An 18,562-nucleotide genomic window follows, 5' to 3' on the forward strand; every position below is an offset into this window, starting at 1 on the left:
ATTTACAAAAGGAAATATGACTGTTAGCTTTGTAAGGGAAGATACACTTTGCAAGGGAATTATGAATGAATGAGGTGAAGCTCTGCAGACTTCCATCAACCACAAATGCAGTTTTTTTTTTTCATTTTACTTGCATGTGATTTGGTGTTCTTTGCAAAGTAAAACTTCAGCACATTCATTAAGCTTTGGGACAAATTATCTTTCAAAATACAACAGCCTATTTGCCTTTAATCAACCTCACAGCATCAAGCCAGTACACACACACACACATGCACATGTGTGTCAAGACACACATACTGAGGCTGATTTACTAAAGGAAATGGGAATGTTTGCACAGTAAATTGCATGAATATTCAGATCAATTATCCGATCATATAAAAATGAAATAAGTGAACAGGAGTTTGATTTTCATATGATTGGATGATTGGAATTAAAATCCAAATCAGCGTCAGTGTCAGGATCTTAAAGTTTACATTTGCCCCATATCTCGAATACTTAATGTTGCTCAAATGTTGTGCTCAAAACTTTTAAAACATTTGGAGAATTGTATACGGTATGTAACATTTTTAAAGAAAACATGAGTGAGCAGATAAAACTTGTCTTTTATTTCTTATGGGTTTCATATTTAACTTTAGGTCATTAGAGAATCGCACAATCATAAACCAAAACATGGCAACAAGTAAACAAATGCAATGACCCCTGTTTAAAAGTCTGCATCCTTTTAGTTTTTAATACTGTGTATTGCCCCCTTTAGCATTATTGACAGCATACAGTCTTTTGTAATAATTGTCTATGAGGCTCCAAATTCTTGTAGGTGGTATAGCTGCTCATTCTTCTTGGCAAAATGCCTCCAGGTCATGCAAAGTCTTTGGTCATCTTGCCTGAACCGCAAGTTTGAGATCCCCTCGGGTTGGCTCGATGATATTATGGTCAGGAGACTGTGATGACCACTCCAGAACATTCACCTTTTTCTGCTGTACCCACTGAAGGGTGATCTTGGCCTTGTGTTTAGGGTCATTGTCATGCTGGAAAGACCAAGAATATCCCATATGCAGCTTTTGTGCAGAAGAATGCAAATTGTCTGCCAGCATTTTCTGATAACATGCTGCATTCAACTTGCCATCAATTTTCAAAAGATTCCCTGTGATTTTAGAGCTCACACACCCCCAAAACATCAGATATCCACCACCATGCTTTACAGTGGGTATTCATGTTGGTATGGGCCTTGTTGACCCCTCTCCAAACAACGCTTATTGTTGTGACCATATTTTGGTCTCATCACTCAAGATTGCAATGTGTCAGAAGCGGTGAGGTTCATCAAGGTCTTGTTGGGCATATTGTAACCAAACTTTATTGTGGCATTGGCACAGTAAAGGCTTCCTTCTGCCAATTTGACCATGCAGATCTTTTTTGTTCAAGTAGCATTGTATTGTACTCCTTGAAGCAACCACACCATCTTTTTCCAGAGCAGCCTGTATTTCTACTGAGGTTACCTGTGAATTTTTTCTTTGCATCCCCAACAATTCTTCTGGCATTGTGGCTGCAATCTATCTTGGTCTATCTGGCCTTGGCTTGGTATCAAGAGGTCCCAAAATTTTCCACTTTTTAATAAGTGATTGAACAGTATTGACTGGCATATTTAAGGATTTGGATAACTATCCTTTTCCAACTTTGTAAAGTTCCATTACCTTGCTACACAGGTCTTTTGACAGTTATTTTCTGCTCCCCATGACTGAGTATTTAGCCTGCTCAGTGCAGCCACGTGAGCACTAACTTATTGACTATTTATACATAGACACTAATTGCAATTTAAAAGGTCACAAATGTGGGAAATTAACCTTTACTTGCCATATATACATGAGTTTGTATTTCTGGGTAGGAGGCGTGCACCGCTATTGGCTCCTCGGCATGTCAACCACCGATTCTCGGCCAGGACTCGGTGATCATTCGCGGAGCTGACAGGGAAGAGGTCTGTATGTAAACAATACAGATCTCTCCCCTGTCAGCACGAACAGGCTGTTTTGTATTGCTCTGCACAGCAGAGCAATACAAGGCAGCTTGTCTACACAGTAAAACACACACAGAACACTATGTAAAACACACACAGCACACAGTAAACCCTTTGATCGCCCCAGATGATAATCCCTTCCTGCCCAGTGTCATTAGTACAGTGTCAGTGCTTTTTATTAGCACTGATCACAGTATTAGTGTCACTGGGGATGTCAGTGGCAGCTAGTCAGTTCCTCTCCAGTTTCAGAATGTCCAGCACAGTCCTGCAATAAGTTACTTATCACCGCCATTACTTGTAAAATAAAAATTCCAGTATCTATACCACCAGTTGTAGATGCTATAACTTTCCCATAAACCAATTAATTTATATGTATTGGGATTTTCTTTAGCAAAGACAAATAGCAAAATCCATTTTGGTCTAAATTTATGGTGAAATTAGATTTTTTACAATTTTTTATTGGACATGTTTAATAGCAAAAAGTCAAAAATTTAGTTTTTTTTTCAAAATTGTAGGTCTTTTTTTTTATTGAGCAAATTTTTTTTTAAAAAAGTACAGATGATCAAATATCACCAAAAGAAAGCTCTATTTGTGGGAAAAAGGAGATAAATTTTATTTATGTACAACATTGCATGACCGCGCAATTGTAAGTTAAAATAACAGCGCTGTATCGCAACAAATTGCTTGGTCAGGAAGGGGGGTAAATCCTCTGGAAGGCAAGTGGTTAAACCTTTCCATTTTGATTACATTTCCTATTGTAGAAACATATATAGTAATAGCATGCAACTGTGCAGTGTACATACAGTAAATTACTTAAAGAGGTTCTAAAGGCTCACGGTTTTTGACCTTCATGCATTCTATGTATAAAGGTTAAAAATCTTCTGCATGTACCAGCCCCCCTTACCTGGGCCCCATCACAATCCAGCAATATCCAAGAGAGCCTCAGTTCTCCAGGAACTCTCACTCCAGATTGGCTGAGTCAGCAGCAGGAGCCAGTGAACCAATCAGGAGAGGGAGGGGGGCGGGTCCGAGCCGCAGCTGTGTGTGTGAATGGACACTCAGAGCTGTGGCTCGGGAGTGGGCCTGTTTAGTTGCCCCCATAACAAGCTGCTTGCTGTGGGGGCACCTGACAAGATGGAGGGGCCAGGAGCACTGGCAGGGGACCCCAAAAGAAAAGAATCCGGGCTGCTCTGTGCAAAACTATTGCATGGAGTAGGTAAGTATGGTATGTTTGTTTTTTTGTTTTGTTTTGGTTTGTTTTTTTGTAAACAAGACTTTAGTATCACTTTAAACCTTATCAAAATATATTCAATATATTCAAATATATTCATACAACAGACAATAATAATAGGGAAACCACATAATAAAAAGGTAAAAAAAAATGATAATGAATGTGTGAATCAAGCAAAATAAAGCATAAAACAATAGTCCGTATTTTTATTTGCAATCTTGAATAGTAAATAAATTACCACATCAAGATATTTACAGTTCGGTCAAAGTGCGCTTCAAACTCACCTCTCCCTGGAGCCAAACTCACTTCCCTCTATGGAAACATATACATACATGCCTGATACTGAGTAAGATATTGGAGGTCAGGACTGTTGCTGTGATCTTTTACTAGCTCACTGAGACTGAGTCATATATACATGTGGTCATCCAATAGTGTTGGATGCACCCATGTCTTGTGAGTCATGTGACATTGTTCTCTGATGTTTTAACCTTACTTTTTTTTTTCTTTTATAATAAACCTATTACACTATAAGCATTGTACACCTACAGTATATGCTGGTGATGTGCTATGTATTGATTTGTCAGTTGGATATCCATCTAGAAGGCGTTAAAGACAACAGAATGAAACAAGTTTTATTCCACGGAGAAGGGAGTACGAAGTGCATTTTATGGTATCTTTAAACAGGCAGTTATTCTGAGTCATGCACCTCGGTAGGCTTATTTTACTATTCAACAAAGCTCATGGAGGTATTGTTTCATATTTTATTTTGCTTGATCCACACATTTTATTATTCTTAACACATTGGTATTATGTGTACTGCTTATAATTATTTGCTTGTTTTTATTATAATACCATCATTTAAACTCAGGATTTCTGTGTCTCTGTATTCCAGGTGGATGTCAGTCTGGAGGAGTGAGTATTCCTAGGCAGGTTGCATTTGCATGCATAGATTAATGTTTTCCATTGGGGACCATGCCTGAAAATGTAATCGCCAGGTTGTAGACAGTAACAGGTTAAGGGGAATATGTTCATGTTGGATACGTAAATACACAGTCTATAAGGTAATCGGCAAGCTTATATCCCTGTCATTTAAAACCCAGGTTTCTACCATAAAAAAAATGAACGAGCAAACAACTTAAATTACATTTTTTAAAGCGTGCAGCTCTCTATATCCTTCAATTCAACAGTATCAATTGTTTGTGAATCCTATTCTTCCAACATAAAAAATGTGCATAAATCATAAAATAATCATAATGCTGTTTAATTAGAGGATTTGGAGAGCTGCATGTTTCAAATAAAAGCTTAAATAATATATGGGGAGATATAAGGGTTGATTTACTAAAGGCAAATATACTATACACTGCAAGTGCAGTTGCTCCAGAGCTCAGTAATCGAGCTAAAGCTTCACTTTGCAAAGAATGCCCAATCACATGCAAGGAAATTAAAAAAACAGCATTCATGCTTGCACATGATTGGATGATAGAAATCGGCAGAGCTTCTGCTCACTTACTAAGATCTGGAGCAACTGCACTTACAGTGCACAGTATATTTGCCTTTAGTAAATCAACCCCATTGTCCAGCAGCTCTAGGGACTAAGGCCTGGTTCACACTATGAATTGCACAGAAACAAGCTGCACATTCCTGTTCTATTCACATGCGATTCGAGCCCATTCATTTTGAATGGGCTCAAATTGCACTGCATCACAGCCATTTGGAAACACACTGCAACTGCATCGCATGGTACTTTGTAAGTTATTGTTAACCTAAAGCGGAGCTCCACCCAAAAGGGGAAGTTCCTCTTTAAGCCTTTGTCTCCCCACTCCCCATTAAAGATTGACACCTTTGGGAAGTGGTGGGGGAGAGGGTACCCGAATTTGACAGGTACCCGCTCCAACTTCCGCTGCGATCATCTAGGCGATCAGAACCAGAAGTTGTCTTCCCCCCTCCCTCCCTGTAGTCTTCTGGGACATGTGACAGGTCCCAGAAGACTACAAGACCATTCACAAAGTGCAGCGCTTCTCGTGCATGCACAGTGGGCACCCGGCTGTGAAGCCGCAAGTTGTCGCAGCCTGGTGCCATACTAAAGATGACGGCGCCAGGGAAAAAAGACGGCCGGTGAATACCAGCGGTGGTGAGGACACCGTTGGACCAAGGGACAGGTAAATGGCTGTATTTTAAAAGTCAGCAGCTATAGTTTTTGTTTTTCTGGTGGAAGTCCTCTTTAACATTGACACCCGCTACAGATCCCAATTGCACTGCCTTTTGAACAAGGTGCAGGAAACACGCATTGATTGCAGGTAACACACATTGATTGCAGGTTTCCCCACTGCGTTCTAATGTGAACCTAGCCTAAGGGAATGACTATAAGTGCAGGAGATTTGTTAATATATATCTTAAATTAAATATTTTACTGTTTGGAGACATTTGAAAGCTCCGCAATGTGAACAAGGAATCCCAGAAAAGAGAAGCCAGCTGCAGGAAAGGGCCACCTATCTCTTTGTGGGATCACACCCTGTACACAGGACTGACAAAAAAAATAAACACAAAACTTGACACTTCAGTGCTGAAAAATGCTGGAAGCCCCCATAATGTGCTGCAACATTTTGCCAGAATCAAGCAACTCAAACTGGAAGGGTAAGCAATGCAGAAATCCAATGCTAAAAATTACCAAACATTAAAATGCCTAGTGCATTATCCTTAACCTCCCTAGCGGTATGATTATGTCCATATTTCTGTGCTCAAAGCGGTACATTTTTTTGCATGGAAATATGTCGTTTTTTTATTGCAGGCCTGTAATTTTTAGGAATAACTCACTGAAATCTGTCTGAACAAGAGTCTAGTAAACATCCCGGGTATGATAAAACTTGAAACACGAAATCTTAAATTATAATTTAATAAACAATTATAAAAAGTAATAATATAATAATAATAAATGTATTCAATAATATAATCAAACCAAAAACACTGAAATTTTAAATATAGCGCCAAGTTCGCACATCGCTGAGCAAAGTCGCAAAATCGTTTTCAGTGTCTGATGACGAATTTCCCCACAAATCATTATCACTCAATTCTGCAAGTGGTTCTAATTTACTATCCTTGTTCTCTAGCTGGTCTAAAACTGCTTTTGACCTAAAGGGATGCTTTTTGGACGCCATGGACATTTCTCAGTTTCCAGGCAGAAAGAACAGTAAAAATGCAGGCAGGGCACAGGACAAAGCACTAGGGACAAAATGTATGTGAAATGGTTTGATACAGTAATGTTTTACTATGTGATTTTAGTGAATATCACTTTTTGTCATTTTCAAATTTCCCGCTGTTCCGTCCCCCGTATGTTCCGACGCTCGTAAGGGATGGAACCCAGATGACAAATGCCAGCATCCGCCAGATTACATTGCCGGGGACACTGCAGGAGGGACATCGCGGTAGCGCAGGACTAGGTAAGTGATCGAGGGATCGCGGAGCAGCACCGCAAGGTATTCCTGAGTGTAGCTCGGGGTTACCGCTTGTGGTACTGAAACTTTACCCTGAGCTACACTCGGGAATACCTCCAGGGAGGTTAACACCTTATTAGGGAAGGAAAATAAAAATATACTCACAAGCCCATTAGGCTGATAGAATGTAAAACACACTAGGCATGAAATACAAAAATCTGCTAACCAACTCCAACTGGTGAATGGATGACTGAGCCAACTGACGCATCTCTGGGAGCTCAGAGCTCTGAGGAAGGGGACTAGTTTCCCCAAAATGCATCAGATGGCTCAGTCATCCATTAACCAGCTGGAATTGGAAAGCGGACATTTGTATTTCATACCTTGTGTATTTTACATGTTATCAGCCTATTGGGCTTGTGAGTATATTTTTATTCTCCTTACTTAATAAGGTGGTAAAGATAGTGCACTAGGTGTTGTGCCCTCTCTGTGCTTCTTACAGGACAGATGTGACTGCCTTATTGCAAAAACAGCTGTGTAGTTGGTAATATTTATTCCGTAGAGCTAGTGATATTTGCACAGCTGTAGTGGTGACAAGGCAAGGGAACATATCTGACTTCTCAAATAGGGAGCAACAGACCTTTTGTGCAACCCACTGGGGCGATTTACTAAAACTGGAGCACTCAGAATCTGATGCAGTTGTACATGGTAGCCAATCAGCTTCAGACTTCAGCTTGTTCTGTTAGGCTTTTATAAAACCCAGAAGCTAAGTGGTTTCTATGCACAGCTACACCAGATTCTGAGTGCATCAGTTTTAGTAAATAACCCCCACTGCCTTTTCCTTTAATTTTCAGTGATGCTGGGGAGTTTTCAAATGCCTGTAAACTATAAGCTTTTTGCTCTCTATTAAATATTTCTGAATACTTTTTAGGTTAGACTTAAACTGGGCTTTAAGATCTCCTTCACATGGGTGATTACCTGCATACAATGGATTGGAGCTATAAAAATTAATGGATTGCTATAGCTAGGATGGTTGGTGTAGTAAAGTAATGACAGGCTAGGAGGAGATGCCTCTGTTCAAATTTATCTGCACAACTAGCAGTTGCATGCAGTTAGGCATCTTTCTGCATCTATAGTTGCTCATCCATCCCTAAGCTCTTGTAACCACTGAGTGTATGGCTATGTGGGAACAGCGACTGCTTCTTTACATATTTGGTACAGGCCGAAAAGCCACTGTTCTCTTACACCTGTCAGCTCAGCTGCAAGAAGCCTCTGATTCTTACCACTGGAATCCGGTGTATATAGGTAATCGCCCTTGTGAAGAAGGCCTAATACTTGACTTTTTCATGATCAGTGAGTCAACTCTTTGCTTGTTTAGGAGCTACATATGCTGCGTGTATCCAACATTTCTGGGTCTGTCTTATTGTTGGTCCTCTACTGTGCACTTTGGTTCCTTCTGCCTGCTCCTACATCACTACTGAGTCCTGTGAAGCGTTGGATACTGGCAGTAGCTGTTGCTCTTCAAGAGGTTGAAGATTTGACTCACTACTCACTAGAAATGTTTTCAACATTTTTACAGGGTGTTTGTCATTTAATGTAGAAAGGTTTGTGGTGCTGGTCCAAGCTAGGGAACAAGAGATCACCCCACCGGTATAGGAAGAGGGAGCAACATCTGTGAATGGTTCCGGTAACATCTATGTTGTGGAGAGATGGACACCTCTCAGACCAGCCCAGGGAGTCTGGTGTATGTAAAATGGCCTCAGCTGCTGCTTTGGCCATGCCCTCTGATGTTTCTGAGGCTGTAATCAAGAGGCAAAACACATCAGAAGGCATGGCTAGAGCAGCAGCTGAGGTCATCTTACATGCACTGGACTCCCTGGGCTGGTCTGAGCAACATCCATCTCTCCACTACATAGATGTAATTTAACTCCCCTGGCGGTATTCCCGAGTGTAGTTCGGGGTTAACTTTCAGTACCGGAAGTGGTAACCCCGAGCTACACTCGGGATTACACTGCAGAATTGCTCTTGGATCCCTCAAGCACTTACCTTGTCCTGTGGTCCAGTGATGTCCCCCCGCAGTGTCCCCGGCCATGTCCTCTGGCCAATGATAGCATCCGTCTTTCAGCTTCCAATCAATGCAAGCGTTGGTACGTGGGGGGGGGGGGGGGGGGGGCGGAACCAGCGTGAATTTCAAAATTGTACAAATTTGACATTCACTCAATACACTAAAATCTGATAGTATTACATTACTGTATCAAAGAATTTTACATACATTTTGTCCCTAGTGCTCTGTCCTGTGCCCTGCCTGAATTTTTACTGTTCTTTCTGCCTGGAAACTGAGAAACGTCCATGGCATCCAAAAAGAGTGCCTTTAGGTCAAAAGCAGTTTTAGACCAGCTAGAGAACAGCGATAGTAAATTAGAACCACTTGCAGAACTGAGTGATGATTTGTGGGGAAATTCGTTATCAGACGCTGAAAACGATTTTGCGACTGAGCTCAGCGATGTGCGAACTTGGCGCTCTATTTCAAATGTCAGTGTTTTTGGTTTGAATACATTATTGAATCAAATGTATTATTATTATATTAGTATTTTTATGATTATTTATTATATTATAATTTTGTGTTTCATATTTTATCACACCCGGGATGCTTATTAGACTCTTGTTCAGACAGATTTCAGTGAGTTATTCCAAAGAATTACAGGCCTACAATAAAAAAACAACATATTTCCATTGAAAACAATGTACCACTTTGAGCACAGGAATACTGACATAATCATCCCGCTGGGGAGGTTAATTTATCTCAGGTACTAATATAGCACCATCAATTTACGCAACGCTTTACATATATGTTGTACATTCACATCAGTCCCTAACCCTCAAGGGGTGTACAATCTAGGGTCCCTAACTTACAATCATATACTAGGGCCAATTTATATAGGATCCAATTAACCTACCAGCATGTCTTTTGGAGTGTGGGAGGAAACCGGAGTACCCAGAGGAAACCCACACAGGCACAGGGAGAACATGCAAACTCCAGGCAGGAGGTGCCGTGGTTGGGATTTGAACCAACAACCCTAGTACTGCCAGGCGGAAGTGCTAACCATTTAGTACTGTGCTGTTAATGTGTTTTACTGTAGCAATAAGGTCACTTAAATTTAGATATTTAACAGTGGTCAATACATGATCAAAGCATGTGAAGGAAGAACCGTATTTGTTGCTGCTAGCAACCAAGTGATTTCCTTTCAGAATTCATCCAGCTCAATATAAGAAAATATGGATAACAAAAACACCTACAATAAGTAAATGTGTATCACTATTACCTTTTCTTTTTCAATACCAACAAAAACTGAGAACACACAAAAAAAGAAGAAGCTGAAACCTCCTTGTGTTGATTGTGTATGCAGTTTTTCTTCAATGATCTCATTAAGTACTTAGTTTATTATTGGTGCAATATAAATTAAATTATGCAAACATATTCATTATAGAATTATGTGAATTCCTGCCCTTTTATTTATGTCACTTGAGCTGGTCCTGATTTAATCAAGTCAAGGTCTTAAACTGATTGACAGTGTGTTTGCAATATAAAAAGTAGGAGAAAATATATTAAAATGGAAGTGACTAGTGGCTTCGGATGTTAACTCTCAAATTAATTACATTATTTTACAACCCCTTTTAAAGACTTTGTGAAATTAAAAATTAATTTTAGGACTTGCGGGCTTATAGGCAAGGTGAGACAAAAAATGAGCACAACAGTTTTTCAGCATTTTAATAACGCTTATAGCCCAAACCTTCCTCCATCCCTTTAGTAAATCACCTGGTTTTTTTTTCATAACTTGTCTTCTTTAAAGTGACATGATTGACCGGTTTCAAGATCTTTGCCTTGAAGTGACACAGGGAGGAGGAGTGTGCAGTACACCCTCCCTCACATAGGTGTGTCCTCCATAATTGATTAGAACTATTAGGGAGTTGAGGAGACCAGTCACCCAGTGCACAGTTAGCCCACTGGGGTGGCTTCTCTGAAATGCGGCCTCAAGCCTACTTACCAGGCAAAATTTCTTAATGAATTGGGGTTGTAGGGGATTAGGGGCAGCTTCAATATTAAACAAAATGGTAAAGCTGGGGAACTTGCTGCATTCCCATAAAAACAGCTTTTTTTTTTCATAACTTGTCTTCTTTAAAGTGACATGATTGACCGGTTTCAAGATCTTTGCCTTGAAGTGACACAGGGAGGAGGAGTGTGCAGTACACCCTCCCTCACATAGGTGTGTCCTCCATAATTGATTAGAACTATTAGGGAGTTGAGGAGACCAGTCACCCAGTGCACAGTTAGCCCACTGGGGTGGCTTCTCTGAAATGCGGCCTCAAGCCTACTTACCAGGCAAAATTTCTTAATGAATTGGGGTTGTAGGGGATTAGGGGCAGCTTCAATATTAAACAAAATGGTAAAGCTGGGGAACTTGCTGCATTCCCATAAAAACAGCTTTAAATTGGACCTCACAGACGCTTGCACTTGTTAATTCCTGGCAAGTCATAATATAAAGCAAGTAGTTTAACTGTAAAAAACAAACTGTACCTTTTACCATTAGAAAGTGATTTTTGAGCTCTAGTCAAATGCTTTGCCTAGGCAAAAATGCTTCAAGAATGGTTTGAGGAACACAATGAGTTTGAGGCATTGACTTGGCCTCCAAATTCTACAGATATCAACGCAAATGAGCATCCATGGGATGTGCTGGTAAAACAGTTCTGATCAATGGAGGCCCACCTTGCAATATATATATATATATATATATATATATCTCAGCACAATATGGTTGAGTTAGACACTTCATGCATTGCCCATTCCCCACTGTCTTATATTAATGAGATACGTGAGGTATATCAACTGCTTATAGCTATGTCAATCTGAGTGGTTACTTACATGCCTGATAAACAAATTAAAAAATAATTATTGCCAATGTAACGGCTTGAAGTTCCAAGCTTCTACATCAGAAGAAAGACTGCAATGATTGCTTTCAGGAAAGTGTTAAGATGGAGTATTTCACTTATGATATGTTTTACCTTCTGCTAACAGTGAGCAGTAAAGCCTGACAATACTTGTAGTATATTCTAATGTTTTACTACAGGGTACTGCATTTATTAATATACTGCAGGCACTTACCCCTTATTAGGAAGCAATGACAGTGGACTTTGCCATATAGCAATTCTCTATTGCTTAAAATGCTGCTGGTGGATTATCTTAGATGTGGGTTCCAGAATTTGCTTAAGATGTTTTATTAACTTAGGGAAGTGACTTGTGTTTTTTGTTTATATGGAACATTTGGAGGAGGTTCCTAGCTGTTACTGTTTGAAGCCATTTTGTGCTCATTGTATCCATCTAGAGCCCTATAGCAACCATTGTTTCAGTTGAGACATATACACTTGTTCTCATTTTTTATAACTTTACAAAAATTAGAGATTGAGAATTCTGAGACGTTAACATTTTCTTGTTTTCCAGTTTTTATAAATGGTTCCTGAAAAGTAGCAATACATTGGTAGTAGAAATTTGTGTTCTCAAAAGTATTTTTCTAGTATTTTATCAAGGATCATGTGTAATTTTCCCTTATCTAGTCTAATCTGACTTTTGTTTTTGTAATACAGAAGGCTTTTGGAAGATTGTTTTCTTGTTTAATGTAGCAGAAAGGAAGTAATATTTTGCTCTCAAACATCACTTCACATTTACGAAACACTGATGTATGTCCTAGCTAGTGATGTGCTAAAGTGAATCATTTCCCTGACAGAAGGACGGTAACAAAATATAAGTGAACATGCTGGAGGGTAAATATATAAAAGGGGCATGCGGTATTGTAAAACTGATGTATGTTAGAAGATTTACCAAGAATAGAAAAATATGATGAAATGTGTAAGGTACTGCCTCAGGTACTTTCTTGAAATCAAACTTCCACCTACAATGCATGCCATCCAGAAATCCGAGTAGAAAAAATAGATAATGCTTGAACTTTATTTTCTCAAGGACATAACGTCCAATATTTAAGATTGACTTCACATTTTTATTTTTTTTATATATTTGGCTGGTTCAGCTCATCCCCAATTCTTCATCATTGTCACAGTAACAAAAATCAAACCAGGATGAACAGCAAGCCTGGAGCCACGGTTTCCAAATCACATTGCTCCACGCTAACTGATTATCTACCACTTGAATGGTTTCTTGATGAGCTTCTGTGGCATGCTGAATAGTCTCAAGAATGTTATAGAAGTTTGGTTCTGTTTCTGGCGTGATAGGATTCTTTTCACTTGGATCTCTGGACAAGTCAAAAAGCAAAGGAGGGTCGTGCTGCGTGACAAAATCTTCATAGCAGTGACAGACATGTGAATTGAAGCATCCTTCTGAATTTTCTGGATTAAAGTTAGGTGTGAAGAAGAAAGCCTTCCAAACAGAGGTACCTAAAAAGAGAAAATAAATAATTACAATGGGTCATGTGATTTAAAATTGCAACAAAAAAGCAGCACTCTAGTTAAAACAGCCATTCAGTTGCCTTTTAGGGCAGGACCCACACTACTACAATGAGACCCTTGAGAGGAGAAAGGTTCCAGGGCATTGCCTGGCCAGCCATAAAACTCTTTTAAAAAAGTATACTTTTAATTTAAAAAGTGTGTGTGGGAGTGCTTTTAGCGGGGTGTCAGGGAGCCTCAGGGAGGAGGTGGGGGAACAGCATAGCCACCCTTGGACATTAGTATTCTTAAACAATGCAAAGGGTACTGTTAGAGGAATATATTCTTCTTTCTGTGTGTCCATTGACACACACAGCCCAGCTTGGCACTGCCCTCATTCCCTCTTCATAGGCTGTGATTGACAGCAGCAGGAGCCAATGGTTCCCACTGCTGCCTCCATATCCAGTGAGGAGGGACAGAGGGGAGAGAGATGCTGCTCTTGGGTACAACACTGGATCAAGATCAGACTCAAGTAAGTATAAGGAGAATCGGGAGGGGGGGGGAGGAGGGCAGCACACAAAAGGTTTTTAATCTTAATGCAGAAAATGTATTTAAGTAAAAATAAATCTTCCTGTAGAAACATTTTAAAACCCCCTACTGAGCAGTCAGATTAGGGGATTGAGTCACTTTTGTGATTACTCATTCCAGTGCTATATTCAACAGATTCCTTGTGCTACAGATGAAATCTCAAACAGCTGAATATGTGAATACGTGCAGAGGAATATGGTAGGATACCTGCTGGCCAGATAGAAGGAATGTAGGGCCGTTTTGTACACATATGCTGATATATCATATACTGTGTATATATACCATACTCTAATATTCCATGTCCCATAATTGCCCTGTACAACATGATAGTTAACATTTTCCTTCCAGTGTGCTCTACAAATCTTAAAAAAATATATAAAAGGGCAGCAGCTATCTTTCTTACACTCTTTTGCAGCACAATATCTGCTCCAAATTATTTGATTGGAGCTTTCTTATCTGCCAGATAGTGGACCTCTTAATTCCCAATGCCTCTTTTTAATAAGAATTCTACCATTTATTTGCCTCTTCTTACACTGTACCCAGATCCTAATTTTATTGATGCTATTCAACTCTGTTAAATCCATTAAGACACAGTGATGCTCATTGATCACTGTGTGATATTAGTGTGGTTTGTTCACAATATTATATCAGTTGGCTAACACAGCGCCTTAGTGGTTAATGCTCCTGCCGTGCAACACTAGGGCTCATGATTCAAATTCCAACCAAGTCTCTGCATGGTGTTTTCATGCTTGCCCTATACCACACCAAAGGCATTCTGATTGGTTAACTGACTATGGTCTATATTGGCCCTAATATGTGTGCGTGCATGCATGTGAGGTAGGGAACATGGATTGTAAGCTTCTTCAGGGCAGGAGCTGATGTAAGTGTACAAGTGCTGCTTAAATTTTAGTCGCTATCGAAATATCAGGGTAATAAATGTTCAATGAAGCTTCAGGTGAAATACTGTATGTAATTGCGCTCCTCCAGGTAAAACCTAGAAACTGCACTGGGTGAAATATATATTTCACAAGAGAGTGACAAGCTGGGAGACATTTTACACACATTTTAATGTTGTAATTTTTTTTTTACTTAGCTTAATTCTAAATTCTATCTGTTAACAAAATTAAAAAATAACACTTCTAAATAGAACAGCTCTGTAATTAGATAAACTAACATGTTCCCACCAAATCTGCGTGTGTCCAGATTAATGTTACAGTGCTATAAAAAGTTTACTCTGTGGGCAGCCATGTTGATTAATTAACTGCAGAGTTTGAAGATTTTTTTTAAATAAAATTAGCTAAAACTGCTTAGTTTACACTGTTGAATATTTGTTAATGGCAGCATGACATTAACAATTAACAACAACACATTCATTATCTAAATGTAATCTACAACACTGTGATCTTGTTTCATATGTGGCAGATTTGCTTTAGTTAAGCTGCAGCCAAAAGATTTTAATTCATCTGGGTACAGTGGGGAGGAGTTAGAACTTCTGTCAGGCTTTTCTGTATTTGAGAAAGAAATGCATTCAACGGGAACACAAAAAAGAAAAAAAAAATAGATTTTAGCAGAGCACGGAAGGTTTAGAACTAATGTTTAAAACAGTAGATGGAAATGTTTTTATTGCATTTTGTGCCTTCCTGCCTCATTGACACCTGTACCAAAATTAACACCTGACATAATTTTTAGCCCCACTCTATCCAAAGGCAAAAAAGGACAAAAAGAGTGCAAGCTCACATAACAGCTATGCTGCCCATACACTCTTCGATAAATGACCATTTTTTTCAACATCCCATTCAACTGATATGCTACATATGGGAAAGTGTATTTTAATCAATAGTTGGATGATATGCTCATAACTATCGAACTTATCTCTGTTTCCACCATGCAAGCTCAAATACTTATTGATCAAAATATGATCAGATTTATAGTCAGGGCATTTCAGTGCTGCTGATCAGTGCAAGACTACTGATAATTTTATGATCTGGCCAATTCACTCCGTTTTACCAAATCCATTTGAAAAGGAGGCTAAATTGATCAGAAGGGATTAAATAACATTGAAGCAGATATGGCAATCATTAGATTAAGGCCAGTAACACATTACAAATAGACCCATAGTCATATTCCATATAATAACATCAGGATGTACAAAAAAACAATCTCCCTTGTTTCAGACCATAATACTCCACATCAGGTTTAGGCAACAATGCTTTAAAGCATTAAACTAGACTATACAAGGTATCATTTTCTACTCAGAATAGAGTACTAGAATGCATAATTAGTCTCTACATCTAAAAGTTTTTATTTATTAAACACGTAAAAGGGTAAAGCACCCTATAGATCATTATTAACAGTATAGCAGCATATACTGTGCCAATGACATTTAATGATGGTTATACTTTTTCCCTCATTGTAGCTTGAAATCAAAGGCGTGAAATGTGAGCTTGAAAATATACTATACACCAAGCGATGAATATAAAATTAATACTGCAAAAGAAGTCAGAATTACACGTGTTGAATAAAAATACATTAGCTATTTAAATGAATTGAAGCAAGGCAAGACACTTGAATTAATGTTTAAACATTATCGGATGTCCTTTTTAGTACAAGAAAAAATGTTTAAATGCAACACAAAGATGTAAAGAGAACATTATGAAAGGACATTAGAACATTTATAACACATCAGAAATGATTTAAGTTAGAATCCATTGTTGTATGTAGATAACTTGCCGGTTCATTTATCTCGATATACATCACTTCTCCTTAAACTCTGCTTAATGAGCGGGCACTAAATGTATATTGTTCCTCTATTAGTTTGTAAAACAAATCTTGACAATTGAAAGGAAAACTACATTGCAACAGAGGGAGCACCCTAATTTAGCCCCAACAGGCTACTGTCTACACCACTCTTATTTTATTTTGTGGAGAGGGAGTGAAAGGGATGTAACAGACAAGCAAGAAAGGATAGAGTGAAACTAAAGAATGAGTAGTAATAGCTTGTTACCTATGGTATAGGTAGGAGAAGGAATTCAGCAACTCAGTACTGAAGAAGAAAAGAATATGTGCACACAAAGCATATATACACATGTATTGGTTTTGAGAATAGTACGTTTTTTTGTAGTTTTGAAAATATATTATAATAGTTGCTCTTCAATAGTTTTTATTAATGTTAGTAATAAATAAAGTACAAACATGTACTTAGAAAAGATTTCAAAATTGTGTTGTACATCAAGTACAATTTCCACTTATATACGTTTAAAGATACAATAAGTCAAGAGTACAATGAGATTAAGGTATTATGTTTGTCCTGAAAAAAAACAAAATTCCATAGAGGTATTGCTCTAATTCACCCTTGATGCTGGGTGGATCACATATAAAATAAACACCATAAATAGAACAAATGGAACCCTAAACAAGGAAAAGGAGAAGACAAAAAAGGGACAAAACAAAATATTATTATTATTATACAGTATTTATAAAGCGCCAATAGTTCGCTCAGCGCTGTACATTACTTATTCACCAATTATTAAATATTGAATAGCAACCTGCTAGTGAGCAGGTACTGAAATACCCTTTAATAGGTAGGGCTAAACTGGGCTTATGAATGCTATACTTCCAGATCAACAATAATGGTTCCTTCTACTCATCCTGTTATGTTATTAAGATTGTAGACTGTCAACCATATATCCCATTCTTTCTCAAACATTATTTCTTTTTGGGTGCATATTGCAAAAAAGTATTCATAGGAGCAGGGGCGGACTGACCATTTAGACACTCAGGCACTGCCCAAGGGCCCAGAGTCAGTAGGGGGCCCCATGAGATGCCCCTGGTACCTGTCATAGGCTTTTTTGGGTGTGGTTTTAGTGTGGGCAAGGACACAGGGGCCCCATGATTTCCTATTACCCGGGGGCCCCATGAGTTGTCAGTCTGCCCCTGCATAGGAGCATTGGAAATGCACTCTTGTGATCACTTCAGATAACGTGCGTGCCTCTATTAATTTCCATCTATTCATAATTGTGAGATGGGCAGCTATAAGTATATGTGTCACCACCTTTCTGAATTGTGTAGGAAAATGGTCAATGGTGATGCCCAATAAATCTAAAGACAGTTCGGGAGAAGTGAATATATCAATGTAAAAACTGCCTTCCAAAAGCTAGTAATAGACTTAAAGTGCCAAAGAATATGAATCAAGTTACCCCTTTGGCCGCATTTACGGCAACACTCACACAGAGTTGGCAAGTGATATAGAAGTGACCTTGAGTGAGTAAGATACCATCTGTGGATTACTTTCAGGGAATTGTCCCAGTGGGAAACAGTGTGATGCTGTATATATGTTAGATAAAGCTATTTCCCAATCTTTTTCAGTGAGACTTTGGCCCAGGTCACCTTCCCATTTTAGCATAGACAGCAATTTAAGATGTTCGTTGCAAATTTGCAAGTAAGAATAAAACCACAAGATTCCCATTTTAAACACCACCATGATAATAGTCATGATAATAGACTTAAACGTTTTTATCCAAAACTACCGATGGCTTTAACAAATTTTTATGAAGATGATTATTCTGAACTATTTTAAAGTCTTTATTTTGTTGAATTTCCATAGTTAAGTCCCTAAATGTAGTTAATCCTCTATCTATCCATGATTTTGCAGAGAAGTAGGAGATCAGAAAGTCATAAGCTTGTAGTGGTAATTCAATCTTGAACATAGTCAAATTCTCTGCTCGTGTTCCTATGACACATTGCCATGTCTTTAGGGAGGCTGTGATAGATGGGTGGTCCGCAACTTGTAGTAAAAGGCCAGTAGTAGCCACCATCAATAAGGCAGCAAGATCTTTATAGCCTATTAGGTCTTGCTCTATAAATACCCATTGTTTC

General features: G+C 38.7%; 1 protein-coding gene across 2 annotated transcripts in view; it reads right to left on the bottom strand.

Moving 5' to 3' along the window:
* Nucleotides 1–12,650: 12,650 nt before the first annotated feature.
* STS (steroid sulfatase) overlaps nucleotides 12,651–18,562 on the bottom strand; it is a 307,980-nt gene continuing 302,068 nt past the window's right edge. For both annotated transcript variants that reach the window (XM_089652895.1, XM_089652894.1), the window contains one exon: nucleotides 12,651–13,111. In XM_089652895.1, the coding sequence (XP_089509021.1) occupies nucleotides 12,744–13,111 (368 nt within the window). In that variant the 3' untranslated portion in view covers nucleotides 12,651–12,743. The remainder of the gene's footprint in view (nucleotides 13,112–18,562) is intronic.

The sequence above is a fragment of the Staurois parvus genome, unplaced genomic scaffold, assembly GCF_062004578.1.
Source record: "Staurois parvus isolate SC_StPar_1 unplaced genomic scaffold, SC_StPar_1.0 ptg000695l, whole genome shotgun sequence".
In the NCBI taxonomy this organism is placed as follows: domain Eukaryota; kingdom Metazoa; phylum Chordata; class Amphibia; order Anura; family Ranidae; genus Staurois; species Staurois parvus.